General features: G+C 45.4%; 1 protein-coding gene across 2 annotated transcripts in view; it reads left to right on the forward strand.

Annotated features, from left to right (window-relative positions):
• Positions 1 to 20,893, forward strand: part of Dpp6 (dipeptidyl peptidase like 6) — an 880,940-nt gene that overhangs the window by 68,914 nt on the left and 791,133 nt on the right. The window contains exon 1 of one of the 2 annotated variants that reach the window (XM_013353878.2): positions 15,756 to 16,361. The exons of the other annotated variant lie outside the window; for it this stretch is intronic. Within the exon in view, the coding sequence (XP_013209332.1) occupies positions 16,311 to 16,361 (51 nt within the window). The 5' untranslated portion in view covers positions 15,756 to 16,310. Of the gene's footprint in view, positions 1 to 15,755; positions 16,362 to 20,893 lie in introns of those variants that run through there. 2 annotated transcript variants of the gene reach the window in all.

The raw sequence follows: 20,893 nt of genomic DNA on the forward strand, positions 1-20,893 counted from the left end.
GTTGATTGAAAATGAGACAGTAAATGCCAAAACTTCAGATCAGATGCCAGGCTCCACTCTGATCTCAGTTTTGTGTGTGGAGTGTGGATGGCTCAGCCCTCCTGTCTGGCAGCACCTACCACTCTGGCCACAAGTCATCTCGCCACCGCACTGGTCACAGCAACACCATCACTCACACCATCAACTCTTGGATTTGCTTCACTTGGCTCTATCTTTAAGTGGTCTAAGTAATACCCCAAATCATCATGCTGGTGTGCAGGACTTTTCTAAATAAAATTGCAGATAGAGACTCTGCTTAGAGTTTAGCTAGACAACGTAGCCTATCACTGTCTCCCTTTCCTATGGGTTTTTTGCATGTGTACATGTGGGTCCACATGTGTTTGCAAGTGCACATACAAGTGTGTGCCTGTGCATGTTGAGGTAAGAAGTTGGCATTGGGTGACTCTCTCCATCTCTCCCATACTTGTAGATGAAGGCAGAGTGTCTCTGTGAACCTGCAGCTTGCCAGTTCCCTTAAACTCCATGGCCATCTTGCTCTGGAAACCTCTGTCTCTTGCTCATGAACTCTGTGATTGCAAGTGGGTCTTCAGGCCTGTGGGCCATGCGTAAGTGAGAGGACCAGACCTCCCGGGTTCATTGGCAGCCGCTTTACCCCCTGTGCCACAGCTGCCTACCCAGCCAATATTCCTTTTCCTTTTGAAGATTTATTTTTATTTATGTGTCAGGATGTGTCCGAGTATTTTTGCCATGTTTATGAGAGCGCCTGTGGAGGCCAGAAGAGGCCATCAGATCTCCAAGAGCTGGAGTTACACATGGTTGTGAGCCACCCAATGTAGATGCTGGGAGCCAAATCCAGGTCCTTTACAAGAACAGTGAGTTCCCTTAACTCCTAAGCCATTTTTTCAGTCTCCTAATAGTGGCTTTTTATTTTTAAATTTCTTAAAATATTTTAATGAAAGTTGGTCTTAATACATTGTATTCTTTGCTTAATCTACCCACTCAAATCAGAAGGCACTGACTTCTCTTTTCTAGGTTTCTTTGAAGTGAGGACTTTACAACCTTCTCTCAGTGCAGACTGCATCTGGATTCCTCCAGTCTGAGGCTCAACAGCTGGATTGAGTTGGAACGATCACAGCACAATGTTCACCCAAATGCATAATTCAGTGATTTGGAGCATGCTTGTAGAGATGCAGAACCATCAATGGATCTAACTTTAGATAGTCTGTCTCTTAGACTAATTCACAGCCAGTTCACATGCCTCCAAGACTTTAAGTTTCTGTGGTTCCCTGTTCTGAAGTAAACATCCTATTTCTTATAAGATAAAGTGTTCATAAAGCTCCTTGTGTGTGGTGTCATGTACCCACACCCAATTCCTTTTAGTGGGTAAATAGCACTTCACCACACATTATTGTTACACAATTCGTTTTCCCTTTTTGAGTCTGTGGGCATTTGGGTTATTTCTCCTTTGGTCTATTATAATTAATGTTGTTCTAAAGTTTGTGCCTGTGTATGTTTTAATTTCTTTTGGGTCTGTATTCAGGGCTATGGAAAACTGCTATCTACAAGGACTGCAATTTCCTTGCATGCTTCCCCGTGCTCATTATAATCTGACTTTGTTATCAGAGTGAGTCTAGCTGGCGTGAAGTGACAGCTCACTGTGGCTGTGAGTTTCAAAGTCTTAAAGCAGAAAACCAAGAGCCATGCTTCCCTGTCTTTGAATACAGGTGTGAAATTCATAATGGGAAAAAATGTGTGTGGTGCATATGTGTCTCCACTGCCGAGGAGGCCTGTACTGCTCAAGCTCACAGGGTTCCTTCCTTCATGTTCACTGAGGAGCAGCAAAGTCTCACATATTTCCTTGCATGTAATCTCAGTTTAGTTCAAAGAACCCCAGGAGGTGAGGGTGGCTGGATCTAGGCATCTGCATGTCTGGCCTGAGTAACCCCCAGCCCTTCCAACCTGACCCGCTCAGAAGTGGAAGATCTCCAGTGTTAAGGAGACAAGGCGATGCATCTTTAACCATGTACAATAGCAGCGGCATCATGTTCTACGCATGCAGTGTAAAGCATGAGCATTGCATCAGTATACAAGGATGAGGGAATAGGAATGATAAAAAGGCTTTGTTGGTGTAAATGCAAGAGACAATGACCACAGCAGCGCTCACATATGCCCACACAGACCGAGAGGTGGACAGATAACGTAGAAAGAGCAGTTGGGGTGGGGACAGAACAGCAGGGAGAGTACTGGACAGTACTGAGTGGTGACGGATGCTGGGTAATACCGGTTAGTGCTAGTGCCATGTGATGGTGGTACTGAGTGCTGGATATTGGATGATGCATTTGCTATTGTTTCCTGTTGTAGATTCTGAGGGGGTGCCCGTCTTATTGATATTCTTCTCAGCAAAGGCTTCAGGACTGGGTTTTAGAATGCAAATGAAAGGACTGATTTCCTTCCCTGGTTTGTGATGCTGGTGTCACGTAGTAAGAACAGGCTCAGTGACAGCTGGGATTCAGATGACGAATGTGTCCATAACTCAGTTACACACATCCTGGCACCTCATAGTTCATTTTTACCCCTTTCATTGATATGTGAAGTAGTCTTTACTGTTTTTTAAAGAAGACATTTTTCTACTTAGACAGGTGTGTTGGGCAGGTGGGGAGAGGTGCATGCATTTGCACAGGTCAGGCAGAGGTCAATCGAAGGTGAAGTTCTGCACAGTCATCTAACTTCTAAATGAGATAGGCTGTCTTCCATAGCCCCTGGAACTCGGTGAGGAGGCTGGGCTGGCTGCCCAAAAGCTCCAAGAACCTGCTTGTCTCTGCCTCCCCAGCACTAGGCTTGCAAGCATGCACCACCATGCCCGGCTTTCTGCGTGGCTTCCAGAGGCCATGCAAGCATCCCTATGCTTGTGCATCAGCCAGCACTTTGCTGACCAAGTCATCTCCCCCACCACCCTCAGGCACTTTGAGGAGCCTTTTCTCCGTGGCTCATGTTTTTAGAATCCTGTAGCTAGGACTGAGATCTGCTCTCCACTGTGTTAGCCACCCCACAGCTCCTCGCCGCAGCCAGCATCACCATGAGCAAGGGCTGTGGGCACAGAATCACCCTCTCCACAGAGATCCAGATGGAGGCTTCTATTACCACCCAGTCTTTGGGCCTCATTCTGCTTTACTTGTGTACTTGCCCTTTTCTCCCTTCTTATTGGAGCTGCGATATTCCCATCTGCAGTGTCTTGCCATAAAGGGCAGTGTTTCCCTTAGCGTGTTCTTTCAGCCGAGAGCTCCATGTGTGCCTGAGGCCAGACCTGCTGGGTCAGTATGTGACATGGACTTCTGTATTGTCATAATCCCAGGGGAACTTAAGTGGACCTTGCATCAGGAACTGTGTTTGGACCACTGACAGTTGCCTGCAGCACAAGCCTCATGGCATGGCAAGCAATGTTCCGAGCGACAGTCCCAGAAGCTTGCCTCTCTCCAGTATGCATCACAGTGACAGTGAGGATTGATTCACACCATCCTTATTTAAGTCCTTTTAAATGACCAGTAAAATATCAAGTGTGTTGTTTTTTCATCTAATATACCGCTGGTTGTCAGATTAATTCTCGTTGATTTACCAGATCTTCTGTTTATTTACAGTATTAAATGATAATGTCACATTGGCTGCATCGCTTCATTTATGTGAGGATCTTAGTGTTGACACATTTAACAGGGAGCTCTTAGCTGGGCAAGAAACTGATGCCTGGGTCTCCTAGCTAACCAGAGGACTTGGGCCAGAAGCATCAGCACCAAATTCCTGGTACACAGCGATCATGACGCACCTCCTCTCCATTAATAAAGCTCCCCCTCTCTGGAGGTATGTGGGTGGATGTGAGGTGAAGCAGTGTGTATGGAAGTCAGAGAAGAGCCTTAGGTATCCTTCCTCTGGTAATACAAACTTTATTTTTGTAAAAGAATCTCTCACTGGCCTAAAGCTCATAAATAACCCGGCTCATGGCTGGCCAGCAAGTCCTGGGTATCCTTTTCCGGTCCCCACCTTCCCAGTGCTGGGATTTCAGGCATGTAGCACCCTGTACGTACACATTTTCATGGATTCTAGGGAACCAAGCTCAGGCTCTTGTCTTTGTGTGACAAGCATTTTGTTAACTGAGCCACTCACCCAGCCCAAGGAAATGTATCTACTTAAGTCTTCTCTTGAATTGGACTTCAAAGACCTGTATATAGAATAACTGATGATAATCAAACTTTTATCCTGCCCTATTGGACCTCTGTATCTAGATATCTATGGCATTTAAAATATATCCATTCATTTAAGGCTATATTTCATAGTTTCGTTTAAGTTTCTGTGGTAAATATTCCAACAAAAATAAACACAGCGGAAGAAATGGGATATTTAGTTTACAATACCAAGTTACATTCCATCAGTGAGGGGAAGTCAAGACAGGAGTTCAAGCAGCTCGTTAGATGATTCCTACAGAGACAAAGCAGGCACATACCTGCTTCCTTAATTAACCCTTTACTCTTAATGTAGTCAGGGTCCCAACCCTAAGGGACAGTGCCTCTGACAAGGGACTGGGTCTACCTACCTGAATTAGCAATCAAGCCGGTGCCCTGCAGACCTTCCACAAGCCGGCCTGAACTGGATAGTCTCTCACCTGAAACTCCTTTTCTCACTTCTTTGTTGTAGCAAGTTGTCGTTTAAAACCAATCATCATACATGATCTAGGAAAAAAAATGAGTGACGGTGTTGACCTCACTCTTAGAATGCTGAAAGTCTAATATTAGAGATTTAAATTTTCACAATAAGAAATTAAATGGATTTGTATCTTTGCCAAGTACCATGGGTGGGGTTCTATTTTGATGAGTTAGGAGAGTTTGTGGGTGGGTTTATTCTGGACTGGAACTCAGGAAGGTCTTCGTGGGTGTGACTGGATGGAGTGTGAAAGTGGATGCTACTTAGTGAAAGAAGGGCCAGTGAGGGGACACTGACCATAAAATGACAGGATGGGGATTGAGTCATTGTCAGGAGACTATGAGAAATATAGTAGGCATCATATAGATACCAGGGGAGGGGGAACTTTAGCAGGCAAGAGCAGGGGGAGGCAGGTGCTGTTATTTAGGACTGATTTTTGCTTATTTGCACATGAGAGCTGTAGGTCAGAGTCTTCCCAGACTCGTGGTCCAGAGATGGTTAGAGCCATGGAAACTACCTGGTTGAGATGAAGCTCAAAGGGTTCATGCTAGCAGAATGATAATCAACAGACATGAAGTTCACACTCTGCAGACACAGCCCCTGGCAGGATTGAGACTGCCCACTCCTGCCTGGTCAAACTGCTTGCTAGGAGCAATACCCAGGGGAAAATCAAATACTTTGTGATCAATATGGTCCTCACCAATGTAGTGATGATGTGAAGAATCCACTCAAAAGTCACTGAGAGAGGTAATTAGAAAAGCTGAAGATGGATACACACAAACACAAGAAAGGCAGTGTCCCAAAGAGTTGATCAGATATGCAGTTACCACACTTTAGAAGCCCAAGACATACCCAAACAGGAAATATAAGAAGATATCAAGTAAAGATACTAGAAATTAAATAAGTGATATATGTAATAATAATATCTTCACATATGTCTATGGGTCACATTCATGTCAGCTCTCCACAGATGCCAGCAGACAACTGGATCCTCTGGAACTAGAGTTACAGATATCTGTGAGCCCCCATGTGGGTGCTGGAAATTGAACCCTGGTAATTTGAAAAATCAACCAATGGTTTTAACCACAGGGGCATCTCTCCAGCCCCTGAATTGAGGATCTTACTGAACGGGTAGTCTCTGTAGTCAGACAGATAAAGGGAGACAGAAGTGAACAGAAGAGTGCAGAGAAGATTGTCATGAATGTCATCTGTGTGCAGACATCTCAGTGTGACAAAGCTGAGAGAGAGGAGAGAAAGTTAGAAGGAAAACTGCTGTAGATGGGATGCCTCCAAAGTAGCAGAAAAAACAACAGGTTGATGACACATTCTGGACTCCGGACAGATGGAAACAAAGACGAGAAGATTCTAAAGCATGTTCAACACATAGTAAACTCCCTGAAAAACCGAGCCACAGAAAGTGTTAAGAGCAGACAGAGACAAGGTACTCATTGCCTCTTCCAAAGTGGAAACAATCTTATCAGTTAAATTAAGAGAAGAGAATGTTAAATGAGAGCAAGCAAGGATACATGCATTTATTTACCTCTGCTTTTGACTGTGTGTGTCATGTGACATGCTTTCAAGTTTCTGCTTTGACTTCTCCTCAATGATTGACTGTCATCTAGAATTGTGAGTCAAGTAACTTCCCCCCTTCTTCTCTAAGTTACTAGATCTCACGTTGTTTGCCATAGTAACAGAAATGAACCTGGAAAATCCAGTGACATTGTCAAAAATTGTGAAGATTTGGAACTGTGAGGCAGTATGTACAGCCAGAGTGAGAACGTTTCCTAAATAAACCAGTGTCCATCAGCAGTGATCTAAACCAAGCACACTCCTCCCAACAAACTACTTCCTAGGCGTGTAGCCCTCAGATGTTTTTCATATATGTGATCAAAATAGTTACAGGGACTGTGACATTATTTACAGGAGCACCTGTAGATGGAAGTTTCTGTCCTACCCAGTCCTGCAGCTGTTCAGTCCCAAATAAACGCACAGAGACTTATATCAATTATAAGCTTTTTGTCCTATTTCTCTGTTATTTTACTAACTAGTTCTGACAAATTAACCCATAATTCTTATCTATGTTTAGCCATGTGACTTGATCTCTTTTCTCAGTAGAGCGTTCTCATCTTGTTCCCTCTGCATTGACTGGTGACTGCATCTGTGCTTTTCCTCTTCCCAGAATTCTCCCAGGCTGATCTCCCCACCTATACTTCCTGCCTGACTACTGGCCAATCAGAGTTTTATTGAACCAAAGTAAGTGAAAAATCTTTGGAGTGCACAAGAGTTTTATCCCGCAGCAAGCACCTCTATAGCAAACAGCTCCAAAGCCACACAAGAAGAGGATGGTCCAACTATGAAGTGTGCACACCAAGGAGTTCTACACAGCCGAGATTTACTGAAGCCACACAGATCTGTCTGACCCCATCCTATACCCTAGCGACAGAAACTAGACTCAAAAGTGTATACATTGACTGACTTCATTTATAGAGACTTTAAATCTTTCATAAACTAGATAGTTCTAACTGCGGTTAGAAGTAAGTACAGTGGCTGCCTGGATGGGGGGGGCATTATATGGATGGTGTACTGAGGAAACCAAGGGGGCACCCTAAATGTCACACTTTTAACCTGGCCAGGACTACCTGGATGGACTCACATCATGACTGTAACTTAGTAAAACTGCTTATGCAATTCTCTACTGGTGTCGTACTTCACAAAATGAATTGTTTTATTTTTAAATAGAGGAAAAATAAGAGAATATTTGAGGTAAAGAAAATGACAGATAAGGATCCCTGTGCTGAGAATGAGCCGCTGAATAAATACAAAGACTGTATCAGACTTGTGAGCCTGGAGAGTAGAGATAGTCAAAGTGGGGAGGGGAGGAGAGGAAGGAGGGGAAAGAAAGTGGGAAAGGGAAGGGAGGACAGCATGAAGGAGGAGGAGAAGACGTGGACAGGGAGGAGAGTCAAGTAGGAGAGGGAAAGAGAAAGAGCGGAAAGAACGAGAGGAAAATGGGTGAGCTGTCACCAGGGAGAAGGTGGGAGCTGGAGCTCTCCAGGGTCCTGAAAAGCCATGCTCTGCTCTTGTAGCCATAGACAGCCCCGGAAGTTTTGCTGGAGACATTGTGTACTCTGCATTTTAATGTCTCCAGCTGAGCATATGGGGAAGGGGAAATCAGGTGACATCAGCGCAGGCACTGAGAAGTGATAGTGATGGGCCAGGTGGGAGGACACCAGTCCCGGGTCTGAGCAGTGGCCCGAATGGAGAGCAGACACAGGGGTCATGCCCAGGGGTCACAGTAAGAACATAAGGAGCTGAGGTAGGAGGTCATTCAAGGATGCCTGTGGGTTTAAGTTTGCATTCCATGTTTCTCTGTGATTCTAGAATACCCGTGAAAGGCATACAAGCACACGTTTTTCTTAATTAATTGCCCGTATTGAATAATAGATGCCTGCTTATATTCGAGTCTAGCAATGATAATTGATGGGTTATTTTAAATATTTATTTTTAGGTTATATGCATGAATATTTTGCCTACATATGCACCCTGCATATGTCTGGTGCCCGTGGATGCCAAAAGGGGAAAGTGTGGAATCCCCTGGAACTGGTATTACAGATGAGTCCCATGTGGGTCCTGGGAATTGAACCTAGATTCTCTGCAAGAGAGAGCAGCCAGTGCTTTTAACCACCGAATAATCTCTAGCCCTAATCTAATTTTTTTGTTGAGCTCTTTGTCTTTTAATCCTGTTGTGTTTATGATCTACTTGGGACAGAGTAGTGGTGAATTCAATAGACCAGTTGCATTAGAAACACAAAATAATAAAAAAGTTTAAAAAACATGGTATCTATTTTTAATTTCCTATATTTTTGAAAGAAATATACATAGATTTTTTGATCCATTTATTAATTATATGGGAAAATTAGTGAGGTATATTTATGAATGTACCTCTAAGCTGCTTCCATTGAATGACTTAAGCTTGGTTATAATTTCAAGCTGTCTTTGATGATTTTTGGTGCATGTAAGTTTGATGATAAGCCAATTAAAATTCTTCTTTGCCTAAATCTCTTTCCCCTGTACCATTAGCTTCAGTCTATAAATGCTTGGCCATTTCTTCAATAGAACTCAAAAGTGCATATTCTTGTACTATGACTTTGCAAAGCCACTGTATTTGAGAGTCCCATGTCACCCACAGACATGATGGCTTCCACATGCTTAGCTGTGGAGAATTCTAAATAATCACCAAATTTTACAGGACTCTTAAATATAAATAGTCTGATGTTTATAGCACCAGAGAAACCAGCATCCTGAAGGAAAGCTGGTAGGACTGACCCAGCAAGGGATTTATTTGGTCAGAATTCTCTTGTTTCTGAAGAGCTTATGATTTCAGTGGGTGTGGGTGAGAAAGCCCTGTAACTGAACCAGGCTGGACAGATGAACTTAGCATACTCTAGGATGCTTGATCCGCTTCAGCAAAGAGAGACGCGGCCAAGTCTGAATGTCATCAGTCTAAACACAGGGTTTCTCACATCTATTCTCAGCAGTAGAACAATGTGCCTCGGCTTTAAAGGGCATCTGTTGTAAACTGTGATCCTCTTGGTTCTCGATTGGCTCTCTGAAGGCAGGTGGCAGCACAGATGCCCCTGCGCCCCTTGTTAAGGACACTCGGATTGTTCGCTGGCTGTCAGTTAGTCAGGTTTTGAGAGTGTGAGGATGCAGGGGAATGGCTGGCAGTGCCATCTCCAGTTTAATGGGACATAACTGATGCATGCACACACAGAGACAAATTAATAACTTATAAAGTTTTATTCTAACTGTACAAAAGATGACTGATCAAACAATCAAGTGAGGTGACGTTGAATACTTCATGCATGTCCTATGAAGATGGCAATGTGTGTCTGCAAAGGACGATGGAGAAGGTGCTGGTGTGAGTCCCACCCACTGATGTTGGACTCAGTAGGTTTCGGGTTTGGGTTGTTTTCTTGTTTTGTTTCCATATGGCATGCCACACTCGTAGTGCTGCCTGTGCTTCTGTGTGTGTGCGCATGTGGAGACCTGGTTTCACATCACTAATCATCCTTGAATGTACCTCCACTTTACTCAGAGATGGGGTTGGACTCAGTACTTACTAGTCTGGTTAGCCAGCTTGCTCTGGAACTCTCATCTCTATCTTCCATATGACTTTCTGGGATTTTACTCTGATACTCAGGCTTGTGGAATGCTTTAACTTCTAAGCCATCTTCCCAGCCCCATACTCACTAGTTTACAAGAATGAGTCATGAGTATCTCCACTCTACATCTCACTCCCTGAGAAGGTACCCACATTAGCCCATCTTTTCCACTCAGTGTGGGGATGTCTAGATGTCCTACCTCACTCCCTGCCTTCGCCACGGACGGACAGTCAATCTTGACAATCTTGACACATCATTGTCCCTTAGGGACTTGGGTTTGGCATTCCAGTTCCCAAAACTCCAGTGTCTAGTGCCTGTGATTCTTCCCTCATTTAGTTTCATTACACATACTTCTGTCTCTGTATTAACATTCTGAGTGACCCATGACATCCCGCTGCAGAAGCTGTCTTCCTGGATCCAGGTCCCTGGTGGTCACATTAAATCAATACTGAGATGTAGTTCATCTGTCACCCCTGACTTTAGCTCATTCTGCTATTTACCCCTCAACTACCCCCCAGCACTGACATCTCTATTCCTGAAACACATCTGTACTATCATTGTTATGATTCACATTATTAATTGATTATCTCCCATCAGATGCTGACTTTTCAAAGACTGGGCCAAATGTTCAATAATCAAACTCATCACATCTCATTAGTGTGACGATGTATTTGAAGTTAATTAGTCTTCTTTCTGAATGGACTGAGAGAAGGCAAAAAACAATTTGCTGCACACTTTCTCTATACCATCATTAGCATTTATGCGTATTTGGTAAAGTGAATGCCAATCATTCCTACTATTCCAGAAGGTATCTTCCTGAAAATTCATGAGTAAATTTAAGTTAATTAAAGGTGGATGATGCTTTCAATAAAATATAAATGATTACATTCTAAAGTCTGTAATAAATTTAATGTGCAAAATCCTAGGCTATGGTTAAGAATACGTATGTGTTTTTTTCCCCTGAAGCCTTGACTTTCTCTTTGATAAACTGAGATTTTTATATGTTAATTTTTTATGGTGTTCACCCATTGAGATGGTTTGGATATAAAATATGACTCCTGGTTTAAACTCTTGGTCCCTAGCTAGTAGTCCTCTTTTTGGAGGTTCTGGTACCTATAGGAAGTAGAACTTCACTGGAGGGCATGGCTCACTGTAGGGTGGGTCTTGAGGGTTGTGGATCCCCCTGACTTCCTGTCTCGCCTCTGTTTCATGGTCTGCTGAGATTTGAGCAAGCAACTTCTTCTTCTGCCATCATGTCTCCCCTGAAAGTAAGTCTGAGTCATCTCAAACAATGAGCCAAAACAAAGCCTCCCTTTCTTAAGTTTATTTAACTAGGCATTTTGTTTTTGAGATTATAATTCAATTGCATTTCTCCCTTCCATTTTCCCCAAACTATTCCTTCTCTGCTCTCCATCAAATTCATGGTTACTTTTTTCACTAATCGGTATTGCATATATGTTTCTAAATATAACCTGTTTTGTCTGCACAATGCTACCTATTATGTGACTTCAGGGGTGACTTTTTCCATTGGACAATCAGTTGGTATGCTCTTCCCTGAATTTCTTCAGTTTCCTATGGTTCTGTTTGTGGGGTTGAGGTCTCATGGATTTTTCCCATCCACTTTGGCATATTCATTATTGTCACCCTTGTTCAGCTCATGTCTGGACAGTTATATTGATGAGAGTTTATGGGTATAGGAAACACAATCTCACAAAATATTTCCTGGCCCTCTGGCTCTTATAGTCTTTCTGCCCCCCCCCCCCCGCAATGATCCCTGAGGCTTAGATTTGGGAGTATTTTGAAGTTATATCCACTGGGATGGGGCTCCACAACTCTGAGGTTTGACTGGTTGTTGTTTTTTTAGTGTTATCTGTGTATTGCAAAGAAAAGTTTCCTTGACAAGGGGTGAGAACCATCCTCGTCTATGGGTATAATGGCAAATGTTTATGGATTGTAGTTGGAGATTAGGCTGGTTTAGTAAAGCAGTGGTTGTAGATCCTCACTCAGTTGGGTTTCCAGTTCCAGGCATGGTTGCTCCCCTGCAGAAAGGCCATAAGTCCAGTGAGAGAACTGTTGGTTACTGCCAAATTATGTATGCCACCACAGCACTCCTAGGGTTAAGGTGCTATGCTGGCCATTGTTGTGGTTCATAGGCATCGTAGCTGGGTAGGACTATCGGTTGCCTCCTTTGGAAGCTTTCATGGTGCCTTCTGGTATCATGAAGGCTAGTTCTTAGGGAGGGGACATTCAGGTCAATTCTAGCTCAGAGGCCTCTGGGCCCTGTTTCATAAATGTATGGTACCCAGCAATAAGGATTTACCATCCACCTCTGGGAGATAACCAAGACAGCAGCAATAGGCTGTATGTTTGGAAGTCTCTTGTACAGCCCTGATTAACATCACATAAGAAGGGTTCTCATGCCCGGTATTTGTGTTTCTGTTAGGTGGTCTTTGGTTCTTAGAGGAAGTACTGTCAGACCAGAGAAAAGTTCATTGAAACTATATATGAGAAGCCATGGGATGCTTGTTTTTCTGGTTCTGGGTTACCTCATTGATTGTGATCTTTTCTAGTTCCATCCATTTACCGGCAAAGTTTGTGATTTAATTTTTCTTTGCAGCTGAATAGTATTCCATAGTGTTTATGCACCACATGGTCAATTTGTATTCATTGGTTGAAGGACACTTAGGAAGGCATTTTAATTAAAAGGAGGATAAATAACACACTCAGGTTATATACTTAAGTTTTTATACTTAACTTTTAAGTAACAAGTTACAAGAAGGGATTAAACAAGGAGTCTATTCTTGTGCTGTAAATATTGCCCAAATGCACATGTAAAAATGAATATTGAGTCAAAATTATAAACTTAAACCAGAGTTGCCTTAATTAGATGCACAAACCAACCACTCAGAAATTAAGGATGGAGTAAAGTTTAGACATATCCAATGGCTGCTGGATTACAGGTCTGCAGGCAATCTTCCAAGGCTCGGGGGATGACACATGTCAGTGCCTAGCAAAGGCATGTCTCACAGACCCAAACAGAAGGAAATCTTAGGCAGCACTGCTCTTCCCACAGATATCAAAGGGAACAGAATATGCTGGTGTGGAAACTAGAGAAGACAGTTGATACTTGGGAGTAAACCCATGGACAATATTTGTGCTTGGCAACTTTGGATGCCCTGGTCAAACACATGTTGTATGACATTAGCAAATAGAGCAGTCAGGGCTAGGTGAAACCCTTAGATTGCTGTGCCATGATCTTGTTCATTGCTTTATAAGAAGAGGAAAGGGGACCCAAGCGGCATGCTCGGTCTTTTTCGCCGTGTGATGCTCTGCAGGGTCCTGGTTGGATGTAAAATCTCCATCTTGAACCTGCCCACTTCAGAAGCATGAATTGCATCACTTACAAATTGCCCTGCAGTGTTTTTATAATGGCAGAAAAGACTCAGCTAGCGTTCCTGCTCACAAATGTGAAAAAAAAAATACAGAAAGGGCTTCTGTGGCTGGGATGGAAAGAGGTTTAGAAAGCCTTGATTTCCTGAGGGGTTTTCTTACAAAATGTATTATCTAATATTAATAGGAAAGTTGGTAGTTATCCCATTTTAAGCAATTTTTTTCTTGTTCTCCCTCCTTCCTTCTTTCTTTCTTTCTCATGGAGTCGGTCCTGATGATCCTCACTTCTTTACCCCTGACATCCCACAAGGCACTGGCTGAAGCAGATGAGTTACCGGGAAGGAATAAGCACAGTCACGTGCTCAGAACCTCCAGGCTGCCTTATCCCCTTCCATTTTGGCTCCTTAGGTTTACCTCTCACTCAGCCTCACTCCCCTGTAGGCTTCGGACAATGGGTAGAAAGAATAGCACTCAAAGAGCCCAGAACAGCAGGGCTCATGACTGTTGGGTGATTGTTTGGGGCAAACGCTCAGCCTTCCTGGTTTCTTAGACATGAGGATTTTGTACATCCTCCATTTCCAGTGGTAATTTAACAGGTGCAATGAATACGGCAAGGTGAAAAACATTTTTTTGTTTTGTCTCCCCCACCTTGTGCCCGGTGTGAACAGCTGAATGGATTACTTTTTTGTTGCCATGATGAAATACAACACTCCACCCAGAGTGACTTAAAAGAGTTTATTTTGGCTTATGGTTCCAGGGAAATGTGTCTGTTATGGATGGGAGGTGTGGCTGCAAACAGAAGACATGGTGACAGGAACAGGAAGTTGAGAGCTCATATCTTCGGATGCAAACAGAGAGAGTGAAGTGGAAGTTCTAGATAAGCTTTTAATGTCAAAGGTCCTCCCCGCAGTAGCACACTTCCTCCAGCAATGTTATCCCACTAACCCTCTCCCAACTGCCCTGCCAGCTGGGTAGCAAGTATTCAATAGCCCAAATCTATAGGGTATTTCTCATTCAAACCATCTAGTGGTAACCTGAATCTTCTATGGCCTGAAATCTTTGCCTACCCCGGATTCAGATCCCCATGCTACAACCCTGGAGGAAATGAGGTAAAGTAGGGGTCAGGAGCTAGTGGAGGAAAGAAAGAAGACGCCCAAAGAGTGGAATCACTGTCCTTCAAAAGAGACCCCAAAAAGCCACCTCCCTCCTTCAGCCACTCTGGGTACCCAGAGGCTTTCTGTGGGACCAGAAGAAGTCCACCCATTGTAGGGGGACACCTAGTGTTTTGGGAGGGCTTTATCCTGGGCCTTTGGCTTTGGCAGAGTGCATTTCGGCTTATAGTATCTTGCTGTGGTGACCAGGAAAGAAAAAAAAAAAACTCTAACAGAAGAAATTATTTCCAGAAGAGACCATACTTACAGTGTAGAGAGGCATCCTTCACAGACCGCTTTCCAAGTGTTTTCCTCAGTTTACCTTCTCCAGCCCAGATCTGCTGTTTACACCTGCATACCAGCTACCCAAGACTTCGGTGCGGGCGATTGCGCTCTACGCATGCTTACACACCGTATTGTATCCATTCATTGTACAGCAATCAGCTTGAGCCTCCTGTTTCCCTTTTACAGAAGTGTGTGTGTGTGTGTGTGTGTGTGCGTGCGTGCGTGCGTGCGTGCGTGTGCGCGCGCACGTGTATGTTAAAAAAAGCGAAAAGAAGTTTCCGAAACTGACTCCCGCCATTGCCCTTCCCTGGCAGGCGGGGGCGCGCTTCACACACCTCCACAAGCCTGCATTTGGCTGGTTTTGGAGTGCTGCTCTAGGTCCAGCTGTAAAAGAAAGTGCCAGCCTTCTGCACACATACACTGAAGCTCCCTGATGTGTGGAATAACGCTGAACAAACGTGGTGATTGTGAATGTACCTGGGAGCGCTTTGGGTTGGCGATCCTGGAATCTAGACTTGGCCACCCTGAGAGAAAGCTGGGGAAATAGAAGTGGGTTTGGAGTTCCACTGGGCTCTATTCTGGGAGGGGGGTGCTGGCCTGAGAGATGTGCTGAAGAAACAAAGGCACTGTCAGGACTGTGGCTGGGCGGAGATCTGACGGGCAGTGGCTAGGCTGGGGTAGCAGGCGCCGGGATGGGACTCTAAGGACCCAACATGTGGTTCAAGAGAGTGCAGTACTCACTGCCACAGCCACTGACTGACTGCAAGGCGCCCTGGTGCAACCATGGAGATATCACGTGTGTCCCATAGTAACCCAAAACCACATTATTTATCAGCTGCCACGCAGGCTCCTCCCGCTTGCCCCTAGCTCCTCCGCCAGACTCTTAGCGAACGTGTAGAGTCTGGCTCCCTGCGCCACTGCTCCCTGCTCTGCGGGGCACGCAGCCTGGGGCTGGTGCCTGTTCATCCCTCCTAATAGCGGGTCCGGCTCCACCCACAAAGATCACCCTGGAGCCTGTTTGTAGTCACCCTCTGGCTGGCTGATCCCCCTGGCAGCTAAGCTAGATGAAGCGTGCTGCAGCCTGGGGCTTCCAGGTCCTGCTCAGCAGAGACTGAGGCCAGCACGCGCACGCGTGTGTATACACACACACACACACACACACACACACACACACACACACAGACTTCTGGGTGTCGCCGCCCTTGGGGACCTGCGCTGCCAGCCAAGCATCCCCGCCCAGAGTCCTGGAGTGCACAAGGCACTTGCCACGCCGCTGTCACTCACAGCGTGTTGAGAGCCAGCTCTGAGGAAACGCACGCCTTTGCTCTCAGGCAGCCACAGCCTTGCTCCGCAGCTCCCAGCTTGCTTTTTGTTACAAGCCGCATCCCCCAGCGCCTGGCTCCTGATTCCGCTTTCCTGGCAGCGACTGGGAAGAGTTGATTTCAGTGGGATCTACCTGTGAACCCAGAGGGATAAGAAAACCAGGACGCGGCGGCAGAATTGTGTTTTCTTCAAAACGGCCATCTCCACCCAGTAATCACGGCTCCAGTCCTTACTTGGGTCCTCACCAGAACAATGGATTAAGTTACTCTTCTCTGGACCAGAAGTCAGGTTCAAGACTTGGGACAGAATGAAGGAAAAGGCAATGATCAAGACTGCTAAGATGCAGGGCAACGTGATGGTGAGTGCTAGGGTTCGCAGGGTGGGAATCCACACTGAGAGGCAATGTGTCCTGGGGCAGACCTCAGGAGTCCTCAGTTCCCCAGGGGAAGTCGGAGACCTGGTTGGTGTTCACACACTGCAGGACTTCCCACTCGAACCTGAGGGTGTGAATGAGCCAGCATCTGTTGGCAAATGAGAAGTTGGTGGTTTGGCGGTTGCTGTCTTCTGGGCATGTGGCTTTGTTGCTTTTTGGGCACAGTCTGCTATCTTGCCTGTGTCTGCTGAGTTTCAAATACATCCCCAGGGCTGTTCTGTGGCAAGCACAGGGAAGGGAGGTCTCTTCAGACAGGAAGTGGCTCTGGGCCCTAATGCCCTCCCTGGTCTCCTGGGTGCAAGTCAGGGCTGAGACCTGTGGGGTTTCAGCCTTCAATGTGTGTACCTTTGCCCTGGAGGCAAACACCACATTTACAGCTGCCAGGCAGACAGAGCCTGTTCCCCAGATTTGGGAAAGATGTTTGCCCCAAAGAAGAGAACTGTCTCTACGGTAGGGGGCAGTGATTACAAGTCCTTCTGAAGGATAGAAGACCTCTGGGGATGCCCCAAACCTCAGGACTGTGGGTCAAGGGACATCTTGGCAGTGACAACGTTGTCAACTTGAGGACCACTGCCCTGCCTTCTCAGTAAGATGACCCCAGCCTGCTTGTGGCTGACTTATCTGACATCAGTACCCCTGCCATTAGTGCCAGTGGCCTGAGGTATGGACCCAAGAGGTCAGAATGCAGGATTCTTTTGGTAAGGACAGGGAGATTGCCATCGAGTTGAGAGTTGAGCAGAAATCCTGTGGGTGTGTTTGCTTGAGTGATGTTTTAGCCCTTGAGGTGTTGATATGGGATAAGGCCCCCATGTGCTACCATGTGGGTTTTTGCTTTTTGTATGAGGCAGGGGCGAGCAAGGATTGACATGCTACTTCAGAACAATTAGCAAAGCAATGGAAGAATGCTTCTCTAGCAAGGCCTGGAGTTGTTTACAAAAGTGGGTTGAGTCTGGGGTACGCTGGTGGGGAGGGATGCTTGGGAGAACCAGTCTGCCCAACTTGAAGTCTCTCTTTAAACGGAGGGAGACAAAAAAAAAAAAAGACTGTGCTCTGATGGTAAAAAGTCTCCTACCCTCAGCAAAGCACCTGTTGCCTGGCACAGGAAAGCTACAGGCTTAGCTCAGAGCCTGACTTTAGGACAGAAAGATTGGCTGTCCTACTGTGATGTGACTGAGAACTGTGTTGATACCGCACTCCATAAGCCTTCATTGGGCGTCTCTTTTGGGTCTAACCGATTTAGTTGCCTGTTTGTGAAGATACACCTGCTTTCCTAATTTCTTCAGCCTTCTTTTGGTCTGTTATGATAATCAGCATAATTTTGTATAAAAAGGGTATAAGTGTGTATTAAGCATACCCACTGTCTAATGCCTACCCACACCATGGTCCCTTTGCAGACCCTGTCATAGCATGCTGATAGAACCAGAGCATGTAGATATGAGGCTACAGACATGGATTAAGATTACTTCTGTACATAGCATGTTATTGGTGGTCATAGAAATCTGTTATTAAATGAGTGTTTCTAGTCCTAGCTGGCATGGGATGCTGTAGTATAGGATATCTTTATGTAGCTCTTAAAGATTCGTGAAGCGCTTTCTTCACTCTCTGGGGTAGAGAAAGCTTGCTCATCATGTATCTTGCTTGCTCTTTGAATATGGTTACCCACGTGACACCTATACTCATCCTCTTCCCCGTCCCCATCTCTGCCTTGGTTATTACTGTCATTAGAGTCAGTTGAACAGAGCCCAGGGATTCTGCAGCAACCAGCATTTTACCCATCATCTGTTGGAACAAGAGCAAGATGAGATGCGAGCTCGCTATACTTTTAAATGCTCTATCAACTCTTAAGTTGATAAGTAAGAGTCTGGTTTGTAACTCATTTGAATACCATGCTCCCACCCAAGTCTCTGTGGTTTCCATAGAATGAGGCTTCCACGCTTGCTCTGCTAATTTGGGGCTTGTGGATTCCTAATTTTTCCATCAGTTGCCCTGGAAGGCTTGTTAATCACTGCCTCGCCTGGGTTTGATGACTGGCAGTTCTTGGCACTCCAGGCTTGATTGAAATTTAGGTGATATTTAACATTCACTATGAGAACGGCGTGGTTTGTGCCTGGTTCTGACAGGCAAGTGCTTGGACATCTCACTGCCTCAGAGAGCAGCAGAGGGCCTCCCAGTGAATGGCTTCAGGGCATCCACCTGTGCACAGAGACAGACAAGCAAGCCTCAGCACTATGTGCTTAGAGCTGATTTCATGAACAGGGAGGCACACTTGACCCTCCCAGTGGGCTGTGAGGACTCCAAACAGTCACAGCCATGCGCTGCAAGTCTCTTCAGCTAGCTGTTTCCACATGTGTTTCTGTGTGTAGCCCTCCCAGGTCTGCAGACCCATGCATCACCAGGAGCCCCACAAAGACTAGACAACAGTCCCTGGCTGGCCCTGTCCAGAGCACATTGCCTAGCTGAAGACTCATGCTTACCCACAGATTGTATTCTCTACACATTATTTTAGAAGTTCATCTCCAATTGCAGTTGGGTGGCTTAGAGAAGGCAAATGTGTGGTTGTGCTCCCTGGTCTTATTTTGTACTAGTCAATGGATAAAAAGAAATGACGTGGGTGAGAGCAATCCTCAGCTTCCCTTCCACTGTTGACAGACATCTAGTTCACAAACTTCAAATGCTCGGAATATTAACAGACTAATCATTCAACTCACCATGCCACACACTGGGAGAGAAATCAAGACATTTTGTTCTTATGGAACAAAAGATTATTTTGAAAGTAATGCTACTTTGATGAAATCTTTTCTTGAAACATCTTAGGCCCTCAGCATGCACTCTGGTGTCCCTTTATTGTTGATACGTTGCTATTGCACTAACATTGAGGGCTGTCTCCTCTGGGAGTAGGTCTGGTGGGCAGTTTTACGTATAAAGGCCATTGCTTCATGTTAAATCTTCCTGCTCTGTGCCTGTGAGCTTTATCCTTATGCTGGGTTGCTGGGTAAACGATGGTTGAGAACTAAGTCTAGGGGCTTGCTCTGGTCCTCAGTGCCTGCCTTGGTGAGTGAAAGGAGAGCAGAGTCTCTGTGTTTCTTCAGGGCCCTGAGATCTGCAAGACTCCTGGACTGTTGAGACTCATGGCCAATCAACAATAGCATTAAAGGAAGCTGGGGCCTGGGAATTCTTGGCACAGGAAGAACTAAAACTTTCCTTTTGGCTTCTGGCCCCCAGAGCGTGTTTTTTTTTTTTTTTTTTTTGTCACTGGCTACGTAGTCTTGTCACGGTGTGTGTCCAGCAACCGCTTACATTCACTGTTTTCCCCTTCCTGCTTTGAGTGATGCTCCTGGACCAGAACTGTCCAAAGTCGGGGTTTTCTTTCTTTCAGGCTCGTGGACTCCAGTGACCAAAACAGTCCACATATAGTGGGTAGAATGAGCAAAGAGGCTTTGTGGGTTTTAGGCCACACCCTTCTTTGGACCCCTCCCTGAAAATAATAACTCTGCTTGGGAGATGAATTATAAGGATGTGGCCTCTCTTGGATAAAGGGTTTCTCTGTCCCTTATTGGCAAACCTGCCACTGCCCCCCATTCCTCAGTGATGTGAAGCTCCTCATGGTGGCTATCAACACAGCCTTTGCTGCTTAGTGTTTGGGGAGGATGTGCCTTCTGAAAAAGAAGGTCCAGGTTTCTGAGCATTTTCCCTGTGTGCCGAATGAGGAGCCTCAGGTCGATTCCCCTGCTTCCTGACTCTGCAGCATCCTTCTCAGCACTCTTCCTAAAATACAGCTTCCCGTCTATGTAGGGAAGCCAGCTAGACATCCGTCCATGCTACACACAACTTCCCAGGAGCAGGAGCATCTTAAATAGATGATCCACAAGCAAAAATGTGCCAAGTTGGGGGCTGGGGTCATGTCTCAGTTGGGAATCAATTGCCATCTAAGTGTGTAAGCATGACTTGAGTCCAACATCCATGTCAAAAGTGGGGCATGGGCACACCTCTGGAATAACAGCCCTGAACAAGTAGAGACAGAGGGATCTCCAGAGCTTCCTAGGCACGCAATTTAGTTCTAGGGAGAGACCCTGTCTCAACAAACAAAGTAGAAGATCCTGAGACAGGCATAGGAGGTTGACCTTCACACAGGCACACACACACACAGAAGTTGGTAAAATTAACACAAAGAAATTCTCAAAATCAGAAACAAGCAGTCAGTTGAGGATTCTTTATAAGTTGTCTTAGAACTTGAGTGGAGAGGGCTGTCCTGTCTTCTCCTGAGCCTGAGCAAGGCCTTTAGTTCATGTGGCCTCTGGGTCTCTGTGTTTGTTTTTTTTTAATTTATTTATTTATTGAGAATTTCTGCCTCCTCCCCGCCACTGCCGCCCATTTCCCTCCCCCTCCCCCAATCAAGTCCCTCTCCCTCATCAGCTTGAAGAGCAATCAGGGTTCCCTGACCTGTGGGAAGTCCAAGG

This window comes from Microtus ochrogaster, unplaced genomic scaffold (genome assembly GCF_000317375.1).
Source record: "Microtus ochrogaster isolate Prairie Vole_2 unplaced genomic scaffold, MicOch1.0 UNK18, whole genome shotgun sequence".
NCBI classification, from domain to species: domain Eukaryota; kingdom Metazoa; phylum Chordata; class Mammalia; order Rodentia; family Cricetidae; genus Microtus; species Microtus ochrogaster.